The sequence below is a fragment of the Hipposideros armiger genome, unplaced genomic scaffold (assembly GCF_001890085.2).
Source record: "Hipposideros armiger isolate ML-2016 unplaced genomic scaffold, ASM189008v1 scaffold_23, whole genome shotgun sequence".
Taxonomy (NCBI): Eukaryota; Metazoa; Chordata; class Mammalia; order Chiroptera; family Hipposideridae; genus Hipposideros; species Hipposideros armiger.
Genome location: NW_017731373.1, coordinates 1,163,711 through 1,189,913, shown reverse-complemented (window position 1 = coordinate 1,189,913; position 26,203 = coordinate 1,163,711). Strand labels below are relative to the sequence as shown.

General features: G+C 38.1%; 1 protein-coding gene across 2 annotated transcripts in view; it reads left to right on the top strand.

Moving 5' to 3' along the window:
* Nucleotides 1-26,203, top strand: part of HECW2 (HECT, C2 and WW domain containing E3 ubiquitin protein ligase 2) — a 360,649-nt gene that overhangs the window by 143,496 nt on the left and 190,950 nt on the right. For both annotated transcript variants that reach the window (XM_019635678.1, XM_019635677.1), the window contains exon 2: nucleotides 13,763-14,089. In XM_019635678.1, coding sequence (XP_019491223.1) covers nucleotides 13,798-14,089 — 292 coding nt within the window. In that variant the 5' untranslated portion in view covers nucleotides 13,763-13,797. The remainder of the gene's footprint in view (nucleotides 1-13,762; nucleotides 14,090-26,203) is intronic.

Below are 26,203 nucleotides of genomic sequence, written 5' to 3'. Positions count from 1 at the left end.
AGGGAAAGGGGATAGGGAGTGTTGGGGCAGTTGAAATTTTACATAGGGTGATCAGGTAAAGTCCTACTGAGAAGGTAGCATTTAGTAAAGATGTGAAGTGGAAACAAAGTGAGCTATGTGAATAATGAAGAAAAGATCTGTGGCAGAGGGAATAGCGGACGCAAAGGCCCTTGTGTGGCTGGTGTGGCTGGTGCCTTTTAGAATCAGCAATGGGTCTACTGTAGCATGAGTGTGGGTGGCCGTAGTGGTAGATAAGGTCAGAGAGGACCAGGGGCCAGATCCTGTGGGGACTTGTAGACCATTGTAGGATTTTGGCTTTTACTCTGAGTGAAATGGGGGCCACTGGAAGGTTTGGGGTACAGAGTCAAGGATCTGACTTACATTTGAAGAGAATCACTCTAGTTGCTGTGTTGAGAATAGATAGCAAGAAATCAAGGATGGAAGCAGGGAAGGGGGCAATTATTTATCCAGAGGACAGATGATAGTGGTTTAGACCAAAGTGAAGTCAGTGCAAGCTAATCCCTATCTTAACTCACTTTTTAATTGGAGTCTTTCTTTGGCCTAGAATTCATGTCGTATTTCCATGGCCTTTTCATACTTTCAAGGTCCAGCTCAATTTTTCTCATTTAGCTTTTCCTAAGCACTGCCCCCTACTGATCATTTCCTATAGTGAGCGCTTACTGACTTTTTCACTTAACGCCTTATAGAATAGAAGGCAATTGACTGTTCCCCATTTCTTTCATGTAGGTTGATTTTTATTTCTTTCTATACTCTGGCAAGGGCCTTATCTTATACTTTTCCGTGCAAAGTAGGCACTTGACTCAATAAACCCCTTTTGGATGGCTGGCTAAGTCTAAAGAAAAGTCAACATGGATTCACACTGTTGATTTGATTCATTTACATTCTTTTCTCATTAGTAGCAGTTAACCTCATGCATTCATTCATTTGAAAAATATTTACTAATCAATTGTTATTTTGTAGAGCATATAACATGTAAGAGAAACAGTAATTGTTCTCAAAGAGCTTATTTCCTGACAAAAGAAGACATGCTTTTTCATAATTAAACTTGGAGACATTGTGACGTGCACTTGATATGAATGACGTAAAACCGTCCCCTGGAATTCAGGAGTAGGAATGCTGCCTCTGGCTGGGTGTTCTTCAAGAGGAGAGTGGTCCTTAGACCTTGAAGGTGGAGTGGGTGCAGAAAATTGAGAAAATGGTATGAGAAAATGCTCCGCATTTTCATGGGTAGCCGAGTAGATCAGCTTGTGTGGAGAAAGTTTGTATGGAACTTTGCCTTTATTTAAGGAAGTATAAAGAAATCCCCGTAAAAGTCCACCCTGTCCTCTTCACCCTGACCCTCAGAGTCACCACTCAAATGCATGCTGTTCTCATCTCTCACCTGGACTAGCAATAGGTCTGCTGCCTTCAGGTCTTACCTGAACCAGCTTAAAGGTCACTGCCTGTGAGAGGCCTGCCCTGCTCACCCTCCCTCAACTTGGTCCCACACCTGCCCCTTTGTTCACTTCCATCATGGCTCTTTAATTGTGTTGTTCCTTGATTGGGAGTATTGTCATTGAAAAAGTACTTACTGCAGGGAGAGAATAGATGAATTGCCTGGGGGAAAATATAAGGGTCCGAAAGACCTGTTAAGTAGTAATGGTCTTAGATAGGATAGGACCTGAACTTGGCTTATTACTGTTATGACTGTGAGAATGGGCAGAGGGAACCATGAAGTTTAAAAAACGTTCTGTGGGGTACAGAGTACATACTACAATTACTCGTGTTTATATGGTTATGACCTCTGGTGTTTTATGGAATAAACAATTATATTTAAATACAGCGGTTTGTCTTTTCTAGGAGCTTTTGACAATCAGTAACTTGGAGCTTATGTTTTGTGGTTCGCTTTTTTTTGTTGTTGTTCAAGGAGTAAAAGTTTAATATCTTTAAAAAGAGATGACTCTAAAATGAATTAATTCCATTTCCCCCACACAAACCATCAATATTTGGGAATAGACAAACAAGCCACCCACATTGCTTGATATATAAAAATAAAGTTTTTCTTTCCTTTTTTTTTTTTATATATATATACCTGGATAGACCATGGGACTTCATCTGTGCTTACTGAAAAATAGGTTGGAGTTTGAAAAGGTTTGAAAATGTATGAAGTTTTGATTTCCATTTTCCTAATCTGACATGATATTTAAAAGTGATTCTTGAGATGAAGTTCAGCTCTTCTTAATTTAATAGCATTTAAAAGGTATAGATCGGTGTTTTAAAAATCGGGATCTATGCCAATGAATATCATTCCAGTAAGGGACTGCTGACAATCTGTCCTCAACTGTTGAGGTAAATGAGTCAAGATGCTCTTCCCACACTTGCTATCCTATATTCTTCTCTCATTACATATATAAGGGTCGGTCATTTGGTTGCTGATGTTTTGTTAGTGTTTTCTTTTTTTTTCCCTTTGTTTTTGTACAGCATTCATTTCCTTTTCTAGTAGTAGCTCACTTCTTTTTGAGGAAATCAGTTCTCTCCCACTGCCTCAGTTTCTTTGGAACCTCTGGTCTTAGATGCCTGTTCTTCCTCTCCATAGGCCCATAGGATTCTGTTTCCCGGGACTCAGCCTTGGGTAACATGGTGGAGAGAGGACGGATGTCTCGGTGGCTGCTGTTACCCAGGAGCATCTTTGACTCATTCTTTTTCCTCTTCTTTTTACTTTATGAGCTGCCTGGCATCTTTCTAGTCAAGTTTTTTGTTGTTGTTGTAGCTTATCACCGATTTCTGTTCCTTGAAACTAACTAATGTGCTATGTAAAAAGGAAAAGGAAATTATTTGTAATCCTGCTATCTATAACTACCGAAAAAGTGTCTTTTTTTCTATCTGTGTTTACTAACACACTTTAAGTACCGTTGACCCTTGAACAACACAGGTTTGAACTGCATGGGTCCACTTTTATGTGGACTTCTTTTCAATAAATATGTATAGTACTATAAATGTATATTCTCTTCCTTATGATTTTCTTAATATTTTTATACAAAATAATGTGTTAATCAACTGTTTATGTTATTGGTAAGGCTTCCAGTCAACAGTAGACTATTAGTAAAGTTTTGGGGGGAGTCAACAGTTATATGCAATTTTTTGACCAAATAAGGGGATTAGTATCCCTAACCCTTGCGTTGTTCAAAGGCCAATAGTATATTGTGTATGTAACAGTATTTGGTTATACTTATTCTATTGTGGTGAACAAGTTCCCATGTGAAATGTTGAAAATATGCTTTTAATGGCTCCATAGTATTCTATAATGTAGATGTCGCATAAATGAACACTCCTTCATCGTTGGAAATTTATTTTGATTTCAAGCTGCTTTTTTATTATGAATCATGTTGTGATAGGCATTTTTTCCCCCATAAATCTGCCAGTGTCTCTACCTCTTAGGCTAGAGCCCTAGAAATGAAGCATGGAGTCAAAGGGTGTGAGCATATCCAAGGTGCCTGCAAGCTTTGTAAGGCTGTCCTCTCAACAACATATGAGTTTCTATCTCATTGTACCATTCCTTTTGAAGACTGTTATTTTACAAAGTTGACATTGTAATGGATAAAAAAATTATGTCTTATTTTTAATTTGTTATTTGATATATAATTATTGATGGTTTAAATTTTTTCCTTTGTGAATTATCTGTTCACACCTACAAAGGAAATATTAATTAAATAATTAAATAAAATAAACCTTATTGAGTTTAAAGAACTAAAAAGAATTAAATCGTAATTATTTTTCCTTATTTATCTAGTTGTGTAATTATTTAAAGTTAAATCAATATCTTGAAAGCACTGTTGGATTTAGTCATTAAAATGAACAACTTTGGAATTTAAAATTATTGCTTTCTATTTGTGTACATCCCTCTTCCAAAGTTACAGGTGGATTCTTTTTCTGTTGTGGATCACAGTGTATCATATAATAAAATTGTGGGGAGAAGAACCTTTTCTTAAAGGGCAGCAGCCTGAGGGAAAATTGCTTTCTGTGATACTTTTCCACCTGTGAAGAGGAAGTGAGGGGCAGCTTCAGTCACCCCAGGTTCTTTGTCGAATGCCCTGAAGTCACGGAGCATTTACTGGCAGATTGTATGGGAGGGATATTTCTGGTCTTAATCATTTTACTAGCACGCTCTTGGTGAGTAAGTTAAACATTGGGTTATGATTGTGTATGAGAAACACTGAGTAATGGCTCTCTGAGTGCTTTCTCTTTGCCGTGGACACAGTGGACATCCATCCTTGGTTGAGAATTTGGTGATGGCTTTCTTCATCTCAGATTCCAAGTGGCATTGCGGGGTTGATGCTTCGCTGCTTTCTCTTCCTAGATCTCTCATGTCTTTGCTTATTGCAGCTTAATTATGTTTTCTTTAGTGTCTCTTGACATAAATATAGTTATTTCCCCATTATTTTTCTCATTTATATAGTAAAACACACATGGAGTTTGAAGCATAGTGTGGTTGAACAGGTGTGTGTGTGTGTGTGTGTGTGTGTGTGTGTGTGTGTGTGTGTGTGGTATTTTGGGGGAATTTGAAGTGTTAAACAAGGATGTTTATTATTATTTTTGGTTTTATTTATCAATGTCCATGCTAGGTTAAAATACTCGGGTGCATTTCTAGTCTATAAGAACCTTGGCAATGAATGTGTTCAGTACTTGCCCTTCAGACGAGGTTTAGTAAATTGACATTCACCTCCAGAATATCTAGCAAAAACATTTTAAATAAAAACACTTGCTTAATGTATTTGTCATCTGCTACTGTCCTTTTCTTCTAAACAAATCTGCTGCTTTTGGAAATGAAGTTGTATACTAAGGTATTTTGCAATTTGCTTAGTAATTACATCTCTCTTGACCTCTGCAAGAAAAGTGATTTTGTTTTCGGTTGTTGTTTAAGCAGATGTCTGTTATCTGAGAGAGCAGCACAGTGCAGACCTAATCATAATTAGAAGAGGGAGGGTATTTTTAAGAAGTGCTACATCGTGTTAAATTGTGTCCACTGGGAATTGGACATGGAGCTGCAATGGAGGCTCACCATGGGAGGGATGGTCTGAGGAGCTTTCAAGCACCAGCTTTCTGCTTAATAAATATGGCGGCCGTGACTCAGTTTCCCTGACTATCAGCTTTATCTTCTAAAGCTCTTCAGAAGAGCATGGGTAATATTCTGAAGAAAATGTGTCTTTCTTGTTCCAGAAGGCATAGGTATACCACCAAGAAGCCAATCAAGAATTCCAGTAGGAGAAAATGTAAAGCAGCCATCCCCTGTTGTTTGAATAGCACTATTTTTTTTTCATATGAGAACATTGCATTAAATAAGGTAGTTCTAGACTAACATTATAACTATAAAATTTAGAGTGGTTTTCTTTTTTCATTTTTATACAACTTTGTGAATACATTTTTGTATGATGTTTGATCTTATGGAAGCACGAACTTGAAAAAATACAACTAGTTTTCCTATAAGAGAAAACGATGTTTCCCAAAGCAGATATAGTAGTAGTCCCTCATTGTAATCTAAGCATTCTGATATTATTTCTTTTCTATTTATTTAAGTTATTATAAAACATCTGAATGAGCTTTTTTTTTTAAAAGATTTTTATTGGGGAATTGGGGGGATGGGAACAGACAAGTTGCTGTTGTTTTGTTCTTCAGTCTAGTTGTGGAGGATGTTGCTTCACTGGTCCAAGCTGGCACCATCATTGCTCTCTTCCCAGGTGAGGCAGATCAGTCACTGGCTTCTGGACGACCGCTCACTGCGGCTGCTGGCTGCTCACTTTGGCTGCTGGCTACACACGGTAGCCCATGGCAACCCACTGCCACAGGGGCTGCAGCCTACACCGCCATTGCCAGCGACTCATGGCAGCCCAGCTCCAGGTTGAGCTGTTTTTCAGCATCTTAGCTGTAGAGGGCAGTGTCACTGGCCCTCAAATGTGGGATCTGAACCGGGGCCCTCTGGCATCCTAAACCAGTTCTTAACCATCGTGCCACTCGGCGGGCCCTGAATGAGCTTTTTAAATACTGAGCTAAGCCTTTTAGAGATACAGTCAATTTTAATTAATAAATACTAAGGCCATTATTAAGCAAAAACTTACAGTTGAATATTTGTTTTATACTTGACCTCATAATAACCAGCAATTTGAGCTCACCCTCACATGAGTCTTTGGGACATAGTTACTTGAATATATTATTGCATTTACTTCAAACTCACCCAAAATGATACTGATTTTCTAAACCCTATCAATGTTTCTGGGAATCTGTTGTGTCTTAGATTGAAAAATCCAGAATTTAGTCCTAATTTCTTCCCCACTTTTATCTCTTATATTCAATTGTTGCCAAGTCTTTGGGCTCTTTCTTTGAAATATTCATGGCTGATGTATTCCTTTTTTGTGTTACTAAAATTCGTTTTTCAGCACTTAGTGCCAGATGCCTTAACTAATCTGGTAGGTTCTAACTAGTTTCCCCACCTCTGTTTTCTTCCTCTGACAATTATCCCTGCATAAACTCTCAGATTAAGTTTTCCACACTTAAATTTCGTGTTTTGACTCCTCTGTCTAAGACCCTGGAATGAGCTCCCTGCTCATTACTCTTGGTGAGGTTCCAATGGAATCACCTCAAATTCTGTGCCCAGAGTTCTTCTAATCTTCTCTCTCTAATCTCACATGTCACTATGTGTGGTCACCAGTTTTTGAGTGGTGGGCTCTAAAAGCCCCTTTACAAGTGGGTTGTTTCGAAGTTGGAATTAAATTTTATGTAGAAACAATTCTTTAAGCGCTGCGGTTGAGTCCTAGGCTATAACTCAAAGGCCTATGTATCCTGATACCGCTGATTTTTGAGCTCTGGGAGCCAGAAGCCATGTTGAATAGGGAGGTTGGGGAAGGATGGACAGTTTTTCTCCTTTTTACCTAATGGCCAGGGTCATCCAGCACTAGGGAGAACTCATAGTGATTTTTTCATGAGTTAGGTGTCTTGAGCATTTAATTTCTTTTAAGTATTTTCCAAGTCCTTGTGTTTCTCTCCCTAGACTGTTAGGCATGGAGAGCTACCCCAAACGAAATAAGGCATTAATTAATTCAGTAATTATATGATTTGCCTGTTGAAATAACAATAGTTGCTTTTTAAATTAATTTTTTAAAATTATAATTGACATACAGCATTATATTAGTTCCAAGTGTACAACATAGTAGTGATTCAACAGTTATATACCTTACATAGTGATCACCACAACAAATCTAGTAACTAACTGTCACTGTACATAGTTATTAAAATGGTTTTTACTCTATTCCCTATGAACTATAGTTGCTTTTTATTGAACACTTTCACTTATGATTTTTCTACTCCTTCCAAGTGGTCTTGCATGAGACATTAAAGTTACCTCCATTTAATAGATCAATAGATTGAGGCACAGTGAAATTTAAGTACATGCAGCTATTGATTTATAAACACAAGACTTACAAATAACCTGTGTATACCTGTAAATCACTTAGAAAGAGTAAATACCATGTGAGTGTTTGCTAAACAAATCGATGGGATAACCCCCATCCTTTCCTCACTCCATCTCTTCCTCTGACACACATAAACACTGTTCCTGCTTTTAAAGACTGTGTGGCTTCAAGGTTGAGGAAAAGAAGGTAAAAGAGTTTCTGGGACTTGTCAGCTGCCTGCACGCCCCATCGTAAAATCAATCCCCAGAAAATTCTAACCCCAGACTAGATACCTTCATATAACAGGGCTATATGATTCCTCCAATTAGAGATTTGGTTCAAAAAGCATCTTCATGCTAACATGCATTTGAAAGGGCCCTGGGAATAATTAAGGAATCCTCCGTTATTCACATGTTATTGTCAGCTAGTTCAGTGATGGGATAGAGTTGAAATGAAAGTAAGCCGTCTTGGAAGTTGGGGGCACTTCCATGGTTTAGATCTGTACCACCCGCCACACGTGGCTATTGAGCTCTGGAGATGTGGTTAGTATGAATGGAAATGTACTTTAAGTATAAAATACACACTGGATTTAAAAGCCTTAATACAAAAAAAACCCCACTGTATTAATAATTGTTTATATTAATGTTGAAGTAATAATTTAGATATATTGAGTTAAATAAAGTGTAATTAAAATTTCCACCTGTTTTCTTTTATGTTTTTAATGTGGCTACTAGAAAGTTTAAAATTACTTAAGTGGGTTGCATTACATTCCTATTGGACTGTGCTGGTTTAGACTAATCCTCTACCTGTCCTATGTAATTCAACTTTTGTTCTTCCTTAGCAATCTTGGTCTATCATATACCTTCTCTCTTTTCATACATCTTCATCCTCTCCTCTTTACTGGCCTCTTGTCTCAATTTTCGTTTATTAATTCTTTCAACAAATATTTCCTGCATTAGTATGCTAGTATTATAAAAGTCTCTTTCATCCTAAAATCAAAAAGCAAACAAACCTAATCCGGTGCCAATCCATATCACCCTCTCTGTACCGCGTGCTCTCCTTCCCTTTACTGCCCAGCCTTTGGAGAAAGAGTCTGCACTCTGTACCCTCGCTTACCTCCCCAGCCTCCTTCCTCAGACTTCAACAGTCTGGCTTTTACTGTTTCATATAAACTGTTTCCCAAAGGCCATCGATTTCCTCCTAGTTTGCAAACGCTGTGGTAACTTCTCAATCTTTAACTGCAGAATATGACACTCTTCTTCAAGATGTCCCCTTCCTCCTTCAAGCGCTCTCTCCCTCTCTCTCTCTCTCTCTCTTTTGTGTTTCTCTCTCTCTTTCCTGTTTTACTTTGATTTTTACCCTTGTCACTTACCAGCTCTATGACCTTGGGTGGGTTTAAACTCATGAAGCTTCAGTATCTTCTATCACGGGGCTCACCATCAGTTGTCAGTGGTTGCTATTGTAACCTGCGCATCTCCTGGAGCTTCTGCGTGGTTTCTTGTGCAGGGTTCCCAACCTCTTCCCAGGGTTCTGCAGAGCCTCTGTTTTTTCTTCCCTCTCATACTCTCTTCCTTGGTAGCTTCTCCATATCCATGCTTCCAATTAGAATGGTCTTCATTCATTTCTTATTTTCTTCTAATCCTTCCAAACTCACTCAAACATATAACCTCCTCCACAAAGTGTTTTGTTTTTTTTCTTTTGTCTTCTTCAGCCAACCTTTTGTCTCACAGACCCTCAGTTTCCTCATCTGAAAACAGTGATGATGGCATCTCCAAAATTTAATTCACATATTCTGGAGTCTCACTTGAGATAATAGATATGATAGTGCTTTGGAAAATGTAAAACCCTTATAAATATTGTATTACTATTATTTCCTGATGCCCCACAAGCATTTATTATCTTTATCACATACTTATTAGGACAAATTGTACATGTGCATAAAGTGTCACTGATATCAGATTGAATTCTTTCATATATGAACATTTGGTCTTCTTCCCCAAAGTCAAAGTTCCTGGGCAGTAAGAGCCATGTTACATGCTTTAGGAAAAGAAAAGAAAGAATTTGAAAGAGAACCTTACTCTTTTTACTGTTTTTAGTGTACTTTGTAGCCGTATGCTAGATGTGAACTAGTAGATGCTTCATACATTTTTGCAGGGTTCAATTAAACTAGCAAATTCACACTAATTTTTGCTTTTCCACTAAAAGTAACTATAATATTTATTCATTTTTTTGACCTATCTATTTATTTGTTTCTCCTTGTAAAAATGCACGCTTCACAAGGGGAAGGACTTTGTCTTTTGCCTTGTTGTATCCTTAGTGCCTTTCACGTGGGAGGTGCTCAATAAAAATTTGTTGAGTGAATGAATGAATGAACGAATGAATGAACTCAACAATGGTGAAAAACTCAAATTTCAACCTTTACCTCTGGCTGGAGGACCAGAGAATGGCCCAAGTTAGGGTGTTGGGGCTAAGCCTCAGGCTTCAGGATGGCTGTTCCTCAGTGCCTACAAGGCTCTATTTTTCCTGGTTTTTGGGCTGTGCTTGAATAACTGAGGATGCTCACAGCCTGCTCTCCCAATAAGTGAGGGGAATCAAAGGAGTTTTAAAACCAGTTCTACGTGATATAATTAAAGTAGAATTTATTTACATAATGGTAATAGCTAAACTTGATTAAGCAGTTATTATATGCCATGCCAGGCACTGTTCTAGATGCTTTACCTGTACTAATACATTTAGTTCTCTCCAAAATACTATGATTATAAAGCAGACATTATGATGTCCCCACTTTACTGACGGGAAGATGGAGGCAAAGAGTTAAAATAAATTGTCCAAGATCACGGGGTGACTGAACAGTAGAGACATGACCGGAACCCAGAAATCAGGCTTATTCTTTTATCCACTGTGCTAACCTATCTCTCTGATTAAATAGAGGTGATTTTAAAACAACAGTTTTGGTGTACATATGTGTTTTTTTCCCTTTATTCTAAAGCAGAATAATTTTTAGCAGTTCTTTTCTTGTGGCTCTAAGCTGTAACGGTTCTGGCCTATTTCTATCTTGTAGAGAAGTAGTTCAGGTATGTGTGGCCTGCATTTTCTGTTTGACTATAGTGTATTAGGAGTTAATTATTTATAGCACTCACTGAAGCTGATGTGGACTTGACTCATTCCAGGCAAAGAATGGCCTGTTGGAATCCACTAAAATGAAAATTGCATGAAACTGTCAGATAAGAAGTTGGCCTGCATTTTAGGCTTCATGGATTTGAGGTTAACAGCTATGGGTTGTATTATGATGTCAGAGTTACCATATACTACATAAAAAAAAACAAGGGCTGAATTTATGAAGATAATATTACTTTATCTGTTCATTTTATTTTTGTCTTTTTTACTTAGGCTACCTGCCCACCAGTCCAAGTTATTTCAATTCAGGGGATAATGCTAGAAATATGAGCTCAACTTTATGACAGAACTTAATTAAATAAATACATTTGCAAGTACTATGACCCTAGCAATGGTAAAATGTCCCTCCCCGCCCCCAATGTCTGTGACATAGATGGGGGGATGGGAGAAGTTAGGGAACCCTCCCCTTTGCTTCCCTTAGACTTGGTATCCGAGCTTATTAGTTTTAATGTAAATATTGTACCCAAGATTGTTTTTTGAATGGAAGTTCATGCTGATTTTCTAAAGCATCTGTGTAGAGGTGGCCAATAAATAAAACATAAAGAGGCCAGCACATACTAGGGATACAGAGCAAATGCTAAACCCATAAACGCATTAGTGAATTATGTTGTTTGAATGGGCAGTATAGAGGAGAACCAGATTCATTCTGTGTAGAGCCCATAGGACTGGGCGAGGTGGTGTGAATCCACGGGCAGTCAGAAAAGGTGCTGGCAGACAGAGCTTCAAATGTGCTAAAGTACAGAGGTCTTGGAAAGAGTCTTCGTCAGAGTCTGGCCATGGAGAAGAAAACAGATACTTTAGGGCTAGACTCACAGGGAGCCAACGGCAGGCTGTATCAAAGTTCCAACAGGAAAGACCGTGTTCCTTTAGATGGAGGCCAAATGTGAGCCGAAGGAAATACCTTAGCATGGGTCCAGATAGCAGGAAATCGGCGATGGTGAAGGGCAGGCTCGAAAATGGGACTCAAGTTATAAGTCATGCTCCCGGGAATGTAAGGAGCATCTAGGAAAAAGATGTTCCGTATTTATTCATCTGTTCACTTAATAAATATTTGTCAATACCTACGGTGTACCAGGTACTGCTGTAGACACGGGATAAAATAGTGAGCAAAAACGATGAAAATCCCTGTCCTTGTGAAGCTTATATTCTTTTTTTCTTTCAGCTTTATTGAGGTATAATTGATAAATAATATTGTAAGATATTTAAAGTGTACATTGTGGTTATATATGTATACAGTGTGAAAGGATTCATACCCTCTAGTTGATGATCACATCCATCACCACATAAGTACTTTTCTTTGGTGAGAACATTTAAGTTCCATTCCTTTAGCAAATTTCAATTATATAATATAATGCAGTGTTATCAACTATAGTCACCATGTTTTATATTCAAATCCTCAGACCTTATTTGTCTTATAGCTGAAAGTTTGTACCTTTTACCAACCTCTACCCCTTTTCCCCAGCCCCCAGCCCCTGGCAACCACTTTTCTATTCACTGTTTCTAAAAGTTTGACTTTAAAAAAACAACAAAAAAACTGATTCCATATGTAAATGAGAAAATACATTTGTCTTTCTCTGGCTTATTTCGCTTACAATAATGCCCCAAGGTTCATCCATGTTGTCATAAACAACAGGATTTCCTTCTTTCTTATGGCTGAAACACATACATACATATATATATATATATATATATATATAATCTTTATCCATTAAGATACGATATGATAAGATATGATAAAGATATTGGGTTGTTGGGAAAGTCATGATGCATTTTTGCAACGAAAAACAGAGAAAATACGTCATAACTTTTCTGACAACCCAATACATATATCTTTATCCATTCATTTGTTGATGGACACTTAGGTTGTTTTCATATCTTGTCTATTATAAATAATGCTGTAATGAATATAGGGTGCATATATCTCTTTGATAGTCTGTTTTCTTTTCCTTTCAATTCCACCCAGAAGTGGAATTGCTGGATCATGTGGTAGTTGTATTTTTAATTTTTTAGAGACTTCCATGATATTTTCCATAGTGGAATTTACATCTGACCAACAGTGCACAAGGAAGGGTTCCCTTTTTTCCACATAATCAATCGCCAATGCTTGTTATCTTTTGTCTTCTTGATGCTAGCCATCCTAACAGGTGTGAAGTGATATCTTATTGTGGTTTTGATTTGAATTTCCCTGATAACTAGTGATGTTGAGCACCTTTTCATGTACCTGTTGTCTGTTTGTATATCTTCTTTGGAGGAATGTCTATTCATTTCCTCTGCTCATTTTAAACAGGATTATTTTTTGTTTTGTTTTGTTTGTTTTTTGCTATTAAGTTGTGTAAGTCCTTAAATATATTTTGGCTATTAATCTCTTATTAGATAAACAATTTGCAAATATTTTCTCCCATTCAGTAGGTTGTCTTTTCATTTTGTTGATGGCTTCCCTCTGTTTAATGGAGTCCCACTTGTTCATTTTTGCTTTGTTGCGTTTTCATTCTTTGGCTTGTGACTGCCCAGTGTTTTCATCACCCTCTACTGAAGAGACTGTCCTTCCCTAAGCTTGCATTCTTGTTGGAGAAAGTACAGTAACCAAATAAGTAAGGACACGGTACTATGTGGCACATCAGATCATAATTGCTGTTGAGAAAATAAAGCAAGAAAAGGAGGGGTGGGGAATGCTTGGGTGTGGCCGCTGTAACTATGATGCCCACTGTAGTTGAGTGATGAGGTGACACCTGAGCAAGCGCCTGAAAAAGACTTTGGGCGTCAAATCCAAAATATCATTGCCAGAACTAATGCTCAGGAGCTTACCACCGATGTTTTCTCCTAGGAGTTTTATAGGTTCAGGTCTCACGCCATTTCTGAAGGAGAGATCTAAGAGGGATGATAGAGAAATCTCCTTTTTCTTAATTGCTGGGAGGAAGCTGTTCCGAGTGAAATCAAGGGCCCCAGGTGTGTCATGGCCTTTGCCGTCACGTGACCTCAGTCTTTAAAAATTGTTTCTGACGTCGTCCTCTGTTGACAGTAGAATGATAGGTTTTATTTTGACAGCAGAAGATTATTGCATGGTCAGGCTTTATGTCTGCGAAGCTTACACCTAATTCCTTGCATTGTGGCACTAATGCTTTCTGCTTGTCTGTCTCTTGCAGCTTTGTAGGAAGGCAACCTCAGAGAGGCAGACAGGATGGCCAGCTCAGCCCGGGAGCACCTGCTTTTCGTGCGGCGTCGGAATCCCCAGATGCGGTACACCCTGAGCCCAGAGAACCTCCAGAGCCTTGCCGCCCAGAACTCCATGCCAGAGAACATGACCCTCCAGCGGGCCAACAGTGACACAGACCTGGTGACTTCTGAGAGCCGCTCCAGCTTGACTGCCAGCATGTACGAGTACACGCTGGGGCAAGCCCAGAACCTCATTATCTTCTGGGACATTAAAGAGGAGGTGGACCCCAGCGATTGGATTGGACTTTATCACATAGGTGAGTGAAATGAAATGCACTTGCTTGTGACTTAGAGTGTACATTTTACTCTGACATTGTACTATTCTGTATTTTCTCCTGGGAGAGAAAATCACACACATAAGTAAAAACCAACAAGATTCTGGGAATTTTTCCTTTCTCTTTGGGAGGAGGAGAGACAATTATAAATACCTTTGCTGATATAAATTCTGTGGTTACACCTCTACCCTAATTAAATGCCAGAACCTACAGATTTTGCAGTATTTTCTTTTTAAAACTTCATATTGCCCTTGATCAGTAGTTCCACTTTGGAAAGAGGAGGCTATTAACATTTACTAATATTTTTTAAATGATGAAAAAGATGTCTATATTGAGATAACTGATACGAAAAAAAGTTTCATATTTTCTGAAGGTTGAATTTCATTTAGAACAACTTGCAGTCTAAAGTATCTTCTTATTTCAGAATTCCTTGATGTGTCCTACATCAATGGTTTTGATGCAGTTTCACCCTTTTGGAATTTATAAACTTTTCACTTTTCTCATAATATTTTTTCCTTTTTCCCCATTTTAGATTTTGTAATGCTGAATATGAGACTACAGATAGTAGACTATGTTTTTTTTTAATATATTTTTTGTGTGATGTTTGGGGACATAATTAATTTTACTTTCTTATATAGGAGGATTTCTTTTTTGTGCGAACTTAATCCGTAAGATGCTAGAATCACTTAAGACAATAATTCCTGTTACTTTATATGTTTTCCCCTCCCGTCTTTTTTGTTTCCCTACCCCACTTGTTCTATTTCCTTGTCTAAATTTAATCAAGAAGGAACTAAGAAATCCAAAGCCAAGTTTATCTTATTTCCAAGTGACCGAAGCCACAAAATCTTATATTTTACTTTCTAGAGGCAGAAACAGAGTTCTAAATCTGGAATTAATCTGAGGATATAGTTAGGAAAGTAGAATTAGGAAATAAATCTCTTTTGAAAAGGTCTAACTCTTCTTCAGTTTATTTCAAGATGCTTGTATATCTTTCTCACATATTATCATTGTATCTTTGCTCCCTTGTATGTAATATGTTTTCTCTCTCCGCCCCCCTCCCCCGCCCCTTTTGGCTACTTTCAACATTTTCTGTTTTTCCTGGTTTTTAAGTTTGTCTAGTTGTGATTTTCTTTTTATTTATCCAGGTTGGGATTCTCTGAGCTTTATAAGTAAATGTTTTTGGTGAAATTTGAGAAATTTTTGGCCATTATTTCTTCAAATGTATTTTCTATTTTTCACTTTCTTCCCTTTTTCTGAGACTCCAGTTACACATGTTACATCATTTCATGTTGCTCTGCAAGGCCCTGATGCTCTGCTTAATTTTTCTTCAATTGCTTTGATATTCAGATTCAATAATTTCCTATTTGATAATTTACCTATCTTCAAGTTCACTAACTTTATTCATCTTCATCCTGTTTTCAGTCCCATCCAATGGATTTTTAAATTTTAGTCATTTGACTTTTCATTTATATAATTTTTGTTTCTCTTTTTATATAATTTTCATTTCTCTTTTTATAGTTTGTATTTCTCTTAAGAGAATCCCTATGTGTTAACTCATTCAGATCATATTTTCATTCCATCCTTTGGAGTGAATTGAATACAGCTGCTAAATCCAATATTTGCGTTACCTCAGGGGCAATTTTTATTGTCTGTTTTCCTCTTGACCATGGGTCCCATTTTCCTGTTTCTATGCATATCTAGCATGTTTTTTTATTTTACACTGGACACTGAGGATTCTATATTGTAGAAATCCAGAATTCTGTGGAATAATTTTTATTTTAGTGTTAATTTTTATTCTACTAGACAGATTCAGTTCCTTGAATTAGCTAGGTATGATTTTACATTTTGTTAAGATGGATCCGTGGAAAGCCCAGTATGTTTCTCCAGCACTTCTAAATTGATGGCATTCAGCCTCCAAGTGTGGTGACCCTTATGGATTTTGTTAGGGCTTGGTTTGAGGCTTCGTGAGGATAGATCTACAGCAGACCTTACTCTAGGACTTTGTACTTATTCCTAATTATGTCATTTCTGATGTCCCAGCTGGATGACTGCAGTGTGAAAAAGGTCTCTTCACTCTGGCTGGGCTGTATTGCAGTGTTCTCCAGCAGTGCTTGACCTTTAGTATCTCCATTTTACTCTTAGCCTGGTAGCAGCTACTGTCTGGAAAGCCTTGGTAGTCTTGCTCTGCACATGTGCAGCCCAGACTTTAGCCAAAGGCTTGTGTGGAATCCACATGTGCACTTTTGGCCTGCACCCTTCAAAAGTCTTTCCAGTGCTCTGTCTGGCGATTCCTGTCACCTCAGTTACCTGAACACTGATCTCTGCCGCCTCAGCTCATCAGAGACGCCATAGACTCTAGTTCCCTGCACTGCACTCAGGAAATGGTCCCCTGGCTGCGATCTCAGTGGTCACAGAGGCATCTCATAAGTTTCTCTTCTCTTTAGGGTTTTAGTCCTATACCACCTGTTATAGAATATCTGAAACCACTGCCTCCTACGTTTATAATTGTTCACATTAGGAGGGCTAGTCTGGAATGAATGACTTCAATATGGCCTTAAGCAGAAGTTCCTCCCACGCTTTTGACTTAGGGTAGGCACTTAATTTCCCCATCTAGCCATTTCCAGAGAACTCTGAATAAATAATGAATGATAGTTTGAGTCCTGTGTGTTTTTCAGTTCTTTTAAGCATGTTTTCTAATAGTTTTAGATCCCTAGCAAGGAAGAGGGGTGGGGAACTGACACTGTCCGCCTCCCCACCCCCCACAGACCTCTCACGAGGCTGGGGCAAATACAGACTAGCATTTGTGAATAAAAATGCCATGTAGGTGGGGCCGGCCGAGTGGTTCAGTTGGTTAAGAGCTCGCTCAAGAGTTTGAGCTCTGAGCAACAGCGGTTCGAGTCCAGCCCCAGCTGAGCAGCCGCTGAGCTGCCAACAGGTAGCAGGATGGCTCAGCTAAAAAAAAACAACAACAACAACAACAACAAAAAATGCCATGTAGGTAGAATGAGATACTTGGTTCTCAGGCATGCTGTTGGTTTTAGCAGGTCTTCTACAATGAATGCTTTTGGTTCCCTAAAACATTCAATATGGCTCGTTTATATAGTTGCAGGGCCATGATGGTGTTTAAAAGAAAGACTGGCTTATCTGGGACCTCAGAATGAGTGAACAGAGACTTGGCTTTAAGTAGAGATAGCTATTTCTCTCCTTAGGCCGGGACAGGCTGTTCCGACCTCTAGACTAGAGGCAGCCTCACTTCTGTGAGGATTTTGCCATCCTATGTGGAGAAGGATGGTGGCAGCACTGGGGTCTTTAACTGAAAGGCTTCTTCCTTATGGGGTCCGGTGGTAGGCAGCCAGCCGTTGATCTTAGGGCAGGTAGGCCTTCCCCAAGCTTAGGAAAATCTCACCCTATATGTCAATCCAACTAGTGACTAGTTTAGAAATAGACATGTGACCTAGTTCTGGCCAGTGAGATGTAAGGGGAAGACTTTGGGGAACTCCCTTTTCTAACAAAAAGCCAGAGCCTCATGAAGAGAGAATTTTAACTTTCCTTTCTCTTGTTCTTGGGACTCTGGAAGAATATGATATCTTGAGTTGTTATATCCAAGTAACAACCATAAGGCATCAATCAAGAAAATGAAAAGCTAAGGATGACAGAACAGAAAGAGCTTGGACTGGCGCTCCAAAGTTCTTGCTATATGTGAGAAAAATCTTCCCCTCTTTGTTTAAGTCATCACTACTGAGGCTTTCTTGTACCAGTAGTTATTCCAACTAAGACACTTGGGTGGCTCTAAAGAAAGATGAGGAAGGGAACAGGAGTGGCACCAATTGTTTTCAAAGGCAGGATGAAAAGTGAGTACACTACTCCAACACTTACTACTTCAGGGAGAGTGCTTGGGGCAGTAATAATATAGGTAAAAACCACTAGGTTGTTTTAAAAAGAAATAAACATTTGATATAAAATATTTGAAAACAGTAGCTCCAAGTGTGAAATTTTTCAAAAGTTTTTTTTTTCCCAAAGATTTTATTGGGAATTGGGGGAAGGGAACAGTGTTGGGTAATTGTGGAAGGGGAACAGACAAGTTGCTGTCCTTTTGTTCTTCAGTCTAATTGTGGAGGCTGTTGCTTCACTGGCCCATGTTGGTATTGTCATTGTGCTCTTCCTGGGTGAGGCAGTTGCTCGCCGGCCATTGGACAGCCGCTCACGGAGGTTCACAGCAGCTAAGGAAAGCGCACTCCAGCTGCCGGCCAACCTCGCTGCAGCCTACGCCTTTGCCGGCGACTCATAGCAGCCCAGCTCCAACTCAAGCTGTTGTTCACCATCTTAGCGGTAGAGGGCACAGCGTCACTGGCCCTCAATGTGGGATCCGAACCGGGGCCCTGCTGCTCAGAGCTGGTGTCCCAAGCCAATTCTTAACCAATGCGCCACTCGGCCTGCCCCTCAAAAGTTTAATAGGACTAAAAATGTGATGGGAAGAATATGTCAAATGAGTCATTTGTAACCTGAAAATATGCAAGTTTTCTTGGGCATTATTAATTGAAGATAGGTGCGATGACACGTTTGAAGAAGACCTGAAAGAAAACAGGAAGTACAAGGTGAGGACAGGGGAAAAAAAAATTCAGAGTCCCAGTTATGTCAGAGATTTAAAGCTGTTAGAGCTAAGCAGCTCTTGAGCTCTATGAAATAGATGTGCTGACAATGTAGGTTTCATAACAGTAGCACATATGTCAGGAATAGCTTCAGATTTCTATACCTCTTGGTAAGAAGAGGCCGCTCCCCTTCAGTTGAGTCCTGAGAAGCTGGGCTGTTTCCTAGCAACGTGTAGTTTTATTTGTGGAACAGAGAGATGGTATCTATAGAAATAAATCCCAGAGGGGAAGGATTTGGGTGGAACATCCGGGGCTGGCAAGGTGTGGCTTATTGGCACATCTACATTTTGATTGTGTTTCTCTTGGCTTACGTGTCCTTCCTCTTCACTGGTGTGAGTTTTGTTTTTGTTTGGCTACTTGTTACTGTTTTGCACTATACAGCTCATTCCAGATGACTTTTAGCATTACTAATCTGGAGGAGAAATATATCCTACTGGATTGGAAGCATAAATCTTTCCCTAGGCATTTTAGGCGATATATAGATTCTATTGGGAATACAAAGAAAAAAGAAGCTGAAAATATCAAAGCACCATTTGGGGAAACTTTGGTTGTGAACCTGGTTCTCAAAACAGCTGTTAATTACATTTCATCCTTCAGAAAGTTTCATATACATCCTGAAACTTCCATGATCATAATTAGCTATAACCCCACATCTGCAAATTACAATAATTAATGCCTTGCAGAGGGTTTTCAGAAATCACTAGGTTTATAATTTATTGTTGATCTCCAAAATTAGAATTGACCCCTCACAAGTTTAACAGCACTACTGGCTGCCTCCTCCTAAACTCACTAAATAAAAAGAGCCAACCAAATGCTTATCTTGTGCAGAAACAGGGTACCCAACTCAGATTTCTGTGAAAAATCAAATGGACACCATTTAAACATTAGACAGGGCATATTACGTTTGTTTCAGGCTCACACTTTAATTCTGCTTAAGGTTTGGTCTTGTGATTATTTTTCTGACTATTCAAAGGAATAGCACTTCAAAAGGCTTAACTTGCCATTTCTCACTTGCAGGCAACTTCAGGTACCTGAACTGAGCTAGGAAAATGCACGCTATGAAAATGAGAAGCATATACTGTACTGCATGCCTGTGTTACAGCGCTGGTCTGCCAACTGTTAGTTACTAATTTGGGACTAGATAAGAAACTTTCTCCAGATTGCAAATCAATGTAACTGCTTCATTTATTTAGAAAATCTTGCTATTACAAAATTATCTAAACTAAATAATGAGCTTCTTGATGTAGGTATTCCCTATTCTGGCTCAAGGTTCTTATCTTGTCATAGACCTAGTAATAAATACAATAGTTTTCCAACATGTTTGGACCATGCTTCAGTATACCTCTCAATGTCTATACATTTGTTATATCTTCAAAGATGAATGATAGAAAAACCATATTTTGACTCTGTCTTACAAAAATATAATGGCTTGTGTATTATGACATTTTTTCATATTTTTTTGCATTTGGGTAGTAAAATAAAGTTGCAGTAGTTAGCCAAGGCATTAAGATCATACATTTTATAGCTCTAAGATTCCAAAGTTTTAGCTGCTGTTTTATAGATAAAAACTAAAGTCCAGAATAGTGATGCCATTCAGCTAGTTGGAGGCAGTCAAGGCTGGAAGTTAAGTCTTGTGTCCCATTCTTCATTTTCCCCCCTGTGTGTTGAAAAATGTAGTCCAGTAGTTTCCAACCTTTAGTTATTTGCTCAACATGTTTATTTTTGCAAAATTGGATTATCACCTATACTATTAATATTTTTAAGCCACCTAATTAAAACAAAACAGTCTGATTATCTACCCAGACCTTGTTCTAAGCAACAAGGTCTGGGAAAAATTATCTGTGTAAATTATATTTCTTTCTAACATGCATTAACTGTTAAAAAAAATGACTTTTGTCTATGAACCACCAGGATCATCACATGTAGCACACTTCGAAAAATTCTGGGGTTACTAATGGTTAAGAGCACAGGTTCGATAATCAGAGAACTAGTAAATTCTAATCTGCTCACTAGGTTAGGTGAATTATGTCATCTTTTTAAACCTCAGTTTCTTAATCTATAAGAAAAAAAGATCAAGAAAATTACCAATATCTTGAGAATTAAGTAAGATAATGTGTATAAAGCTCTCAGCAAGACTCCACATTCATTGTAAGGTACTGCTGATTGTAAACTCTCATCATTAATTTGGCTGCTAGTAATAATAATAAAATCATTTCCTGGTAGTCTGAAGCTGAAGCAAAAACTCACCCATACAATGAATCCAGAAGAAGAGATTTCCAGATCAAAGTGACACACTGGGCCACTTTTGCTTAGAGAAAACAAAATCCACTCCTATGAAACAGCACTAGAAATTATATAAAGCACTTAAAATATGAATGCTAAGTAATACAGTATTTTAACTTGAGTATTATGTAGGTTCTGAGCCAATGTGCTTTCCAAGGGGATGGGAAAGCTGCAGTTGCATCTGAAATTCAATCAAATGGAACAAGGAATTTATGTATTAGGCATTTGGTTTCCAGAATAACTACCAAATACAGTTAAAAGTATCTCTTCTTAAGCTCTTTTGGTATTTTTACATGATTACTGCCAAAGACAAGTTGTTTTAGGTCATATCTTCAAAGTTTAAAAAATGCTTTTAGAAAATGCGAGCTTTGACCATGAAATGGTTTTTGGAACAACTTAACTCTAAATTACATTTTGTTTCCTATTGGTTTTGGTCAGAATAGGTCAGCTTATACTGTAGCATGATTTATTGCTAAGCTATGTGCACAACATGGGTTGGCAGAAGGCTCGTTTTGTACTGTCATTTAGTGATACAGGCTCACCTCCCTCTTTATTGTTGCCATATTGGATTATTAAAGGCTCAACTGTCTTGTCATTACACCATCTGGAACACAAGGCCTCCTCAAGCAGGTGTCAAGGGAAGAGAGAGCTGGGGACTCTTATACCAGCTCTTAAATGTTTTGGCCCTGAGGTGACACATTTCACATATATAATTGAGTTACCAAAGGCTATAATGCATTAGTATCTTTAAACACCTCTAAACTGTGCAAGGATCTTAGGACATAGTCATCAAAATCACTTCTCTCCCCATCTTTTTTTTTTTATATTTAATTCCACCCCTCTTTAAACTCCTTCTTACACATTACTCATTATTATTATTATTATTATTATTATTATTATTATTGTGTTTTTTTCATAGGCAAAGGATTGTTCCATTTATATATCCTGCATAACAAACCATTACAAAACTTAGTGGCTTAAAACAATAATTTAATATATGAGTAAACAATTTAAGAATGAAAAAAAGATTTATCTGAATTAGCAGCAGTAGAGTACAAGGGATTTGATTTTCTTACAAAACATATACACACATAACAAAAGTTGCATTCTAAAACAAATGAAAGCTATTAAGAGAAGTTTAAAATTTAACTTCAAATCCTGGTTGATTTACCAAATTAATGAATACTTTTTTTTTCTGGTTAATGTAGGTGATGATAAAAGGTGTCAGGTATGTCTGAAGTCTCTTCATTTTTGCCAGTGTGTTTCCCCCTTTTTGTGTTTTTATGTGCTCTCTATTTCATTTTGCACATTTATTTTTATCTTTATTTTAAATAAGCCTTATGTCGGCAGTCTTTGGGTTAGACTTATCATAACTAGAAAGTCATATTTATTTTGGTTTGTTGTTTCACATCGTCTGGCTGACCTTACTATTGAATTTTTGAATAAATATAGAGTTATTTCACAATATTTTATACTTTATGTGGACTTCAGAGGAACTATGTGGAGTGAGCAACTCAGGTATTCTGTCTGCTTTAAGATATAGGGACGAGAGTGTTATAACTCAGATTTAATGGTGACTTTAAGGAATTTCTCCTGTTAAGTCATTTGTGCTTATTTTGCCTTTGTGCTTATTTTATTTCAGTTATGAATTGCAAAACTCCCAGTGTATGCATGCTCATTGAGAAAATCTGATTTTTATTTTCTTACGTAAAAATTTATAAACAATAGCCAAGTGGTCACATTTTCTCAATTTACTGTAGTTCATGAAGTAATTAGGAGAACCATAGTAATGCCTTAATTACATACAGAGCTTGACCTGGGTAGGGTCCGGTGGATCTGCTGACCTCAGCATCGGGGAGCAGAGTGCAGCAGAGAGGCGAGGGGGTGTCAGGGTGTGGGACAGACCTGGATTCAGATTCTGGGTCAGCCACTTAGTTGTCACTTCAGAGTTAGTAAACCCTTCCGAGCCTCAGCTTCTTCACGGACAAAATGGGAATTATACCAACCTTGTAAAATTGCAAGGAAGATGAAGCAAGGTAACACTTGAAACGTGAATCCAAGGGTAGTTGCTTCATGGGAGGGAACTGCCATACCACTGACAGACCTTTGTTGAGGGCCGTTTGTCTGCCACTAGGCAATAGAATACAGACATGAATCAGCTCACATTTTGGTGGGGTGAGAAATAGGTAGGAATGGTGCCGTGTCTTCAGAACAATATTACAGAGGCTACAGGCGCATGGAGAAGGAACAATGTGTTGCCTGAGATAGGCTCAGGGGTGGGAAGGGTATAGAGGGAGCGTCACCAACAACATGATATCTAGACTTATCATGAAATAGGGATTTTATTTGATCTTCATTTATTTATTTTGTTTGGTATTCACATGAGAAAAAGTCATTCCAGGAGGTGAGAATTGCATTTGCACATGGCAGGACTTTCTCATCAAGGACTTGCGTGTGCTCTACTTGAAGGCTGCACCTCCTGTCCCTGTTCCCCTTTCTGCCTGGCCGACTTCTGTGTATCCTGTGAGATCAGACTCAGAAGTCACCCACTCCGTGATGCACCCCCGACCCCTTCCAGGCAGTCAGTGCGTTTTCCTGCCCCCACAGGAATTTTTGCGTATCGCTGTTTCAGTGCTGATGATTCTGTGTGGTATTGGGTTGTCGGAAAAGTCATGATGCATTTTTGCAACGAAAAACATAGGAAAAATACGTCATGACTTTTCTGACAACCCAATAATTTGTCCCTTTCCATGCTTGTCTCTTCAGTTGCTCTTTAAAGTCCTTCACGTGTCCTGTTCATGTTGTTCCCTGAGCGCCTTACCCAGCTCTCTGTGCTGCTCCATCCACATAGGTTAATTCATTTCATAAAAGAGTAGGTTTTAGGGTAGCACAGTTATGACATAAAAGGAATTACTTTCTAATTGATGATTATTTCATATTATGTTGTTTTCTCCTAATGAGTTATTGAACAGATTAGTTTTGGTATTCATTCACTCGTTTGTTCAACAATATTAGGGGTTTATGTACCGGGCATCTGAAAAAGTTTTTGAAATATTGTCTGTATTTAAGATCATAGTTAAAGAGCTGTCATCTAGGCTTTTTTCAAATATTATGCAATATATTAGTCTTTTGCTTCTTGTTTCCTTACCCATGGCTTCTATCTTCAGTAGAAAGCCCTGTATGTTTAAATAGAAATAAATTTCTTCCCTGAATTTAGCATGTTTACTTCTTTATCCTCTCATTTTTTTGTTGTTGTTTCTTATACTGTTATATCTAAAAATGTGCATCTGCTGCCCAAGCAGTCATAGATGCTTTTCTGAGAGTTACGTGTGGTTTGGCCTGAAGAATATCTACAGTATTTTTGACATTCTGAAATATGTACTTATATTGGCTTGTTGGAAGTCATGATGCATTTTTGCAACAAAAATGTAGAAAAAATACATCATGACTTTTCTGACGACCAAATATATATTCATAATATAGCTATTACGCCTCTCATATGGACAAGTGCTATTATGAAATTATTGATGAATCAAGGCGTTATAATCCTTTTGCTCTACAGAAATAAGTACTACTTTTTTGAGGGACTATAGTTATAGCGCTGAGCTATACTATTAGAAGCAAATATGTTACCGAAAGACTGACAAAAAAAAACAACACCTTGAAATTTCCAACTGAGAATTTACATTAAGTAATGGGATTCTAAATATTTATTATATATCTTTTTACAGCATCCAAATAGATTTTTTCTTTAAGCATACATATATGGCACATTTTTGATATGATAAAACATTTCATGCATAAAGGAAAACCTGAAGAATTCAGTGAACATCTGGAGGAAATTAAATTTTTAGTTTTGGGCTGCACGACAGTCATTTTTTCTGTTTGCTCAAACTGCCCAATCCTGTCATTCCTGAGCCACTTCAAGGAGGTAAACAAGGTGAAATGTGCTGTGCATATCACCCATGGCAACTGCTGATTTGAGCAAGGTAACAGGTCAGCATGCGTCAGGTAACTTAGAATTTCCCAGTCCATCATGTGATTTATTTGCCTGAATGGAGTGCTATGAAATTAATCAAATTTCTTTGAAAAACCATTATTATTACTTGTAAAAGTCTAACTAGAGCAATACTGTAGCAATGTATCAACGATAAGCAGCAACATTATTATCTCTGCATTATGTGATGCTATCGATGGAACCTCCCAAATTCCTCATTTTTTTCTTAAGGAAAATTTCCATATTTAAGGAAATTGAATGCTAATAGTGAAGTACTGTATTTTTTTGTCACTTGAAATCACTAAAACATTTTATTTGTCTGTTGACATTTATTGTAAAACTCAGAGTCACGGAGGTTTTAGATTTAGGAAGGAAATTTGTGATCATCTACTTCACTGACCTCGTTTACAAATGAGAAACTGAGGGCCCAGGTGGATTAAGCAATATGCCCGTGGTTGCCCAGTAAAATAGTTAAACAAACAAACAAACAAACAAACGAACAATGTTTAATAGGAATTTCCTCTACAGTGAAGTTGCTTTTTAAAGGAAATTCCTGCAGGTGATTTTTGAATGTAGTGAAAATTACCTTTGGAAACCCCTGTAGGGATGCAATATGACTTAATGACTTCGACACAGCCAGTGTTTCTTCCAATATTGAAACAGACTCCTGTCTTAGATGGAGTGCCAAAAAAGAAGTTGGCTTGTGTGTAGGGGCTGTTTTTGTACAAACAGCCCCTATCATTTAAAACTGAATTCCACTCAGCCTGGTGGGATGCATGGAAGAACTGTGTATGTCACGCTCCTTCTAGGGGCAGACACTCAGGGTCTGGGTTGGTTCCCATGCTATGTGGATGGTTCTGTTTGTCTCCTCTTGTACTTAGTGAGCTTGTGTAGTTACAGCAGCAGAAGTTAAATGGGAACTTGCTGTGCCTCCCCTGAGCGTCATTTCATCTTTGAAGCTTCAGTAGAGTCGGGTGAGTCAGGCTCTTTAATGGAGGCTCCTAGAGATTTATTTTATTAATTGTTTGTGATAGCACCATCTGAAATATCCTTCAATACCTACTGTCCATTTGTCTGAGCAGTACTTCAGTGAAAGAGTTTCTTCTTTCAAAGCCATCACAGGGCCAGCTGAGTGGCACGTTGGTTAAGAGTTGGCTTGGAATCCCA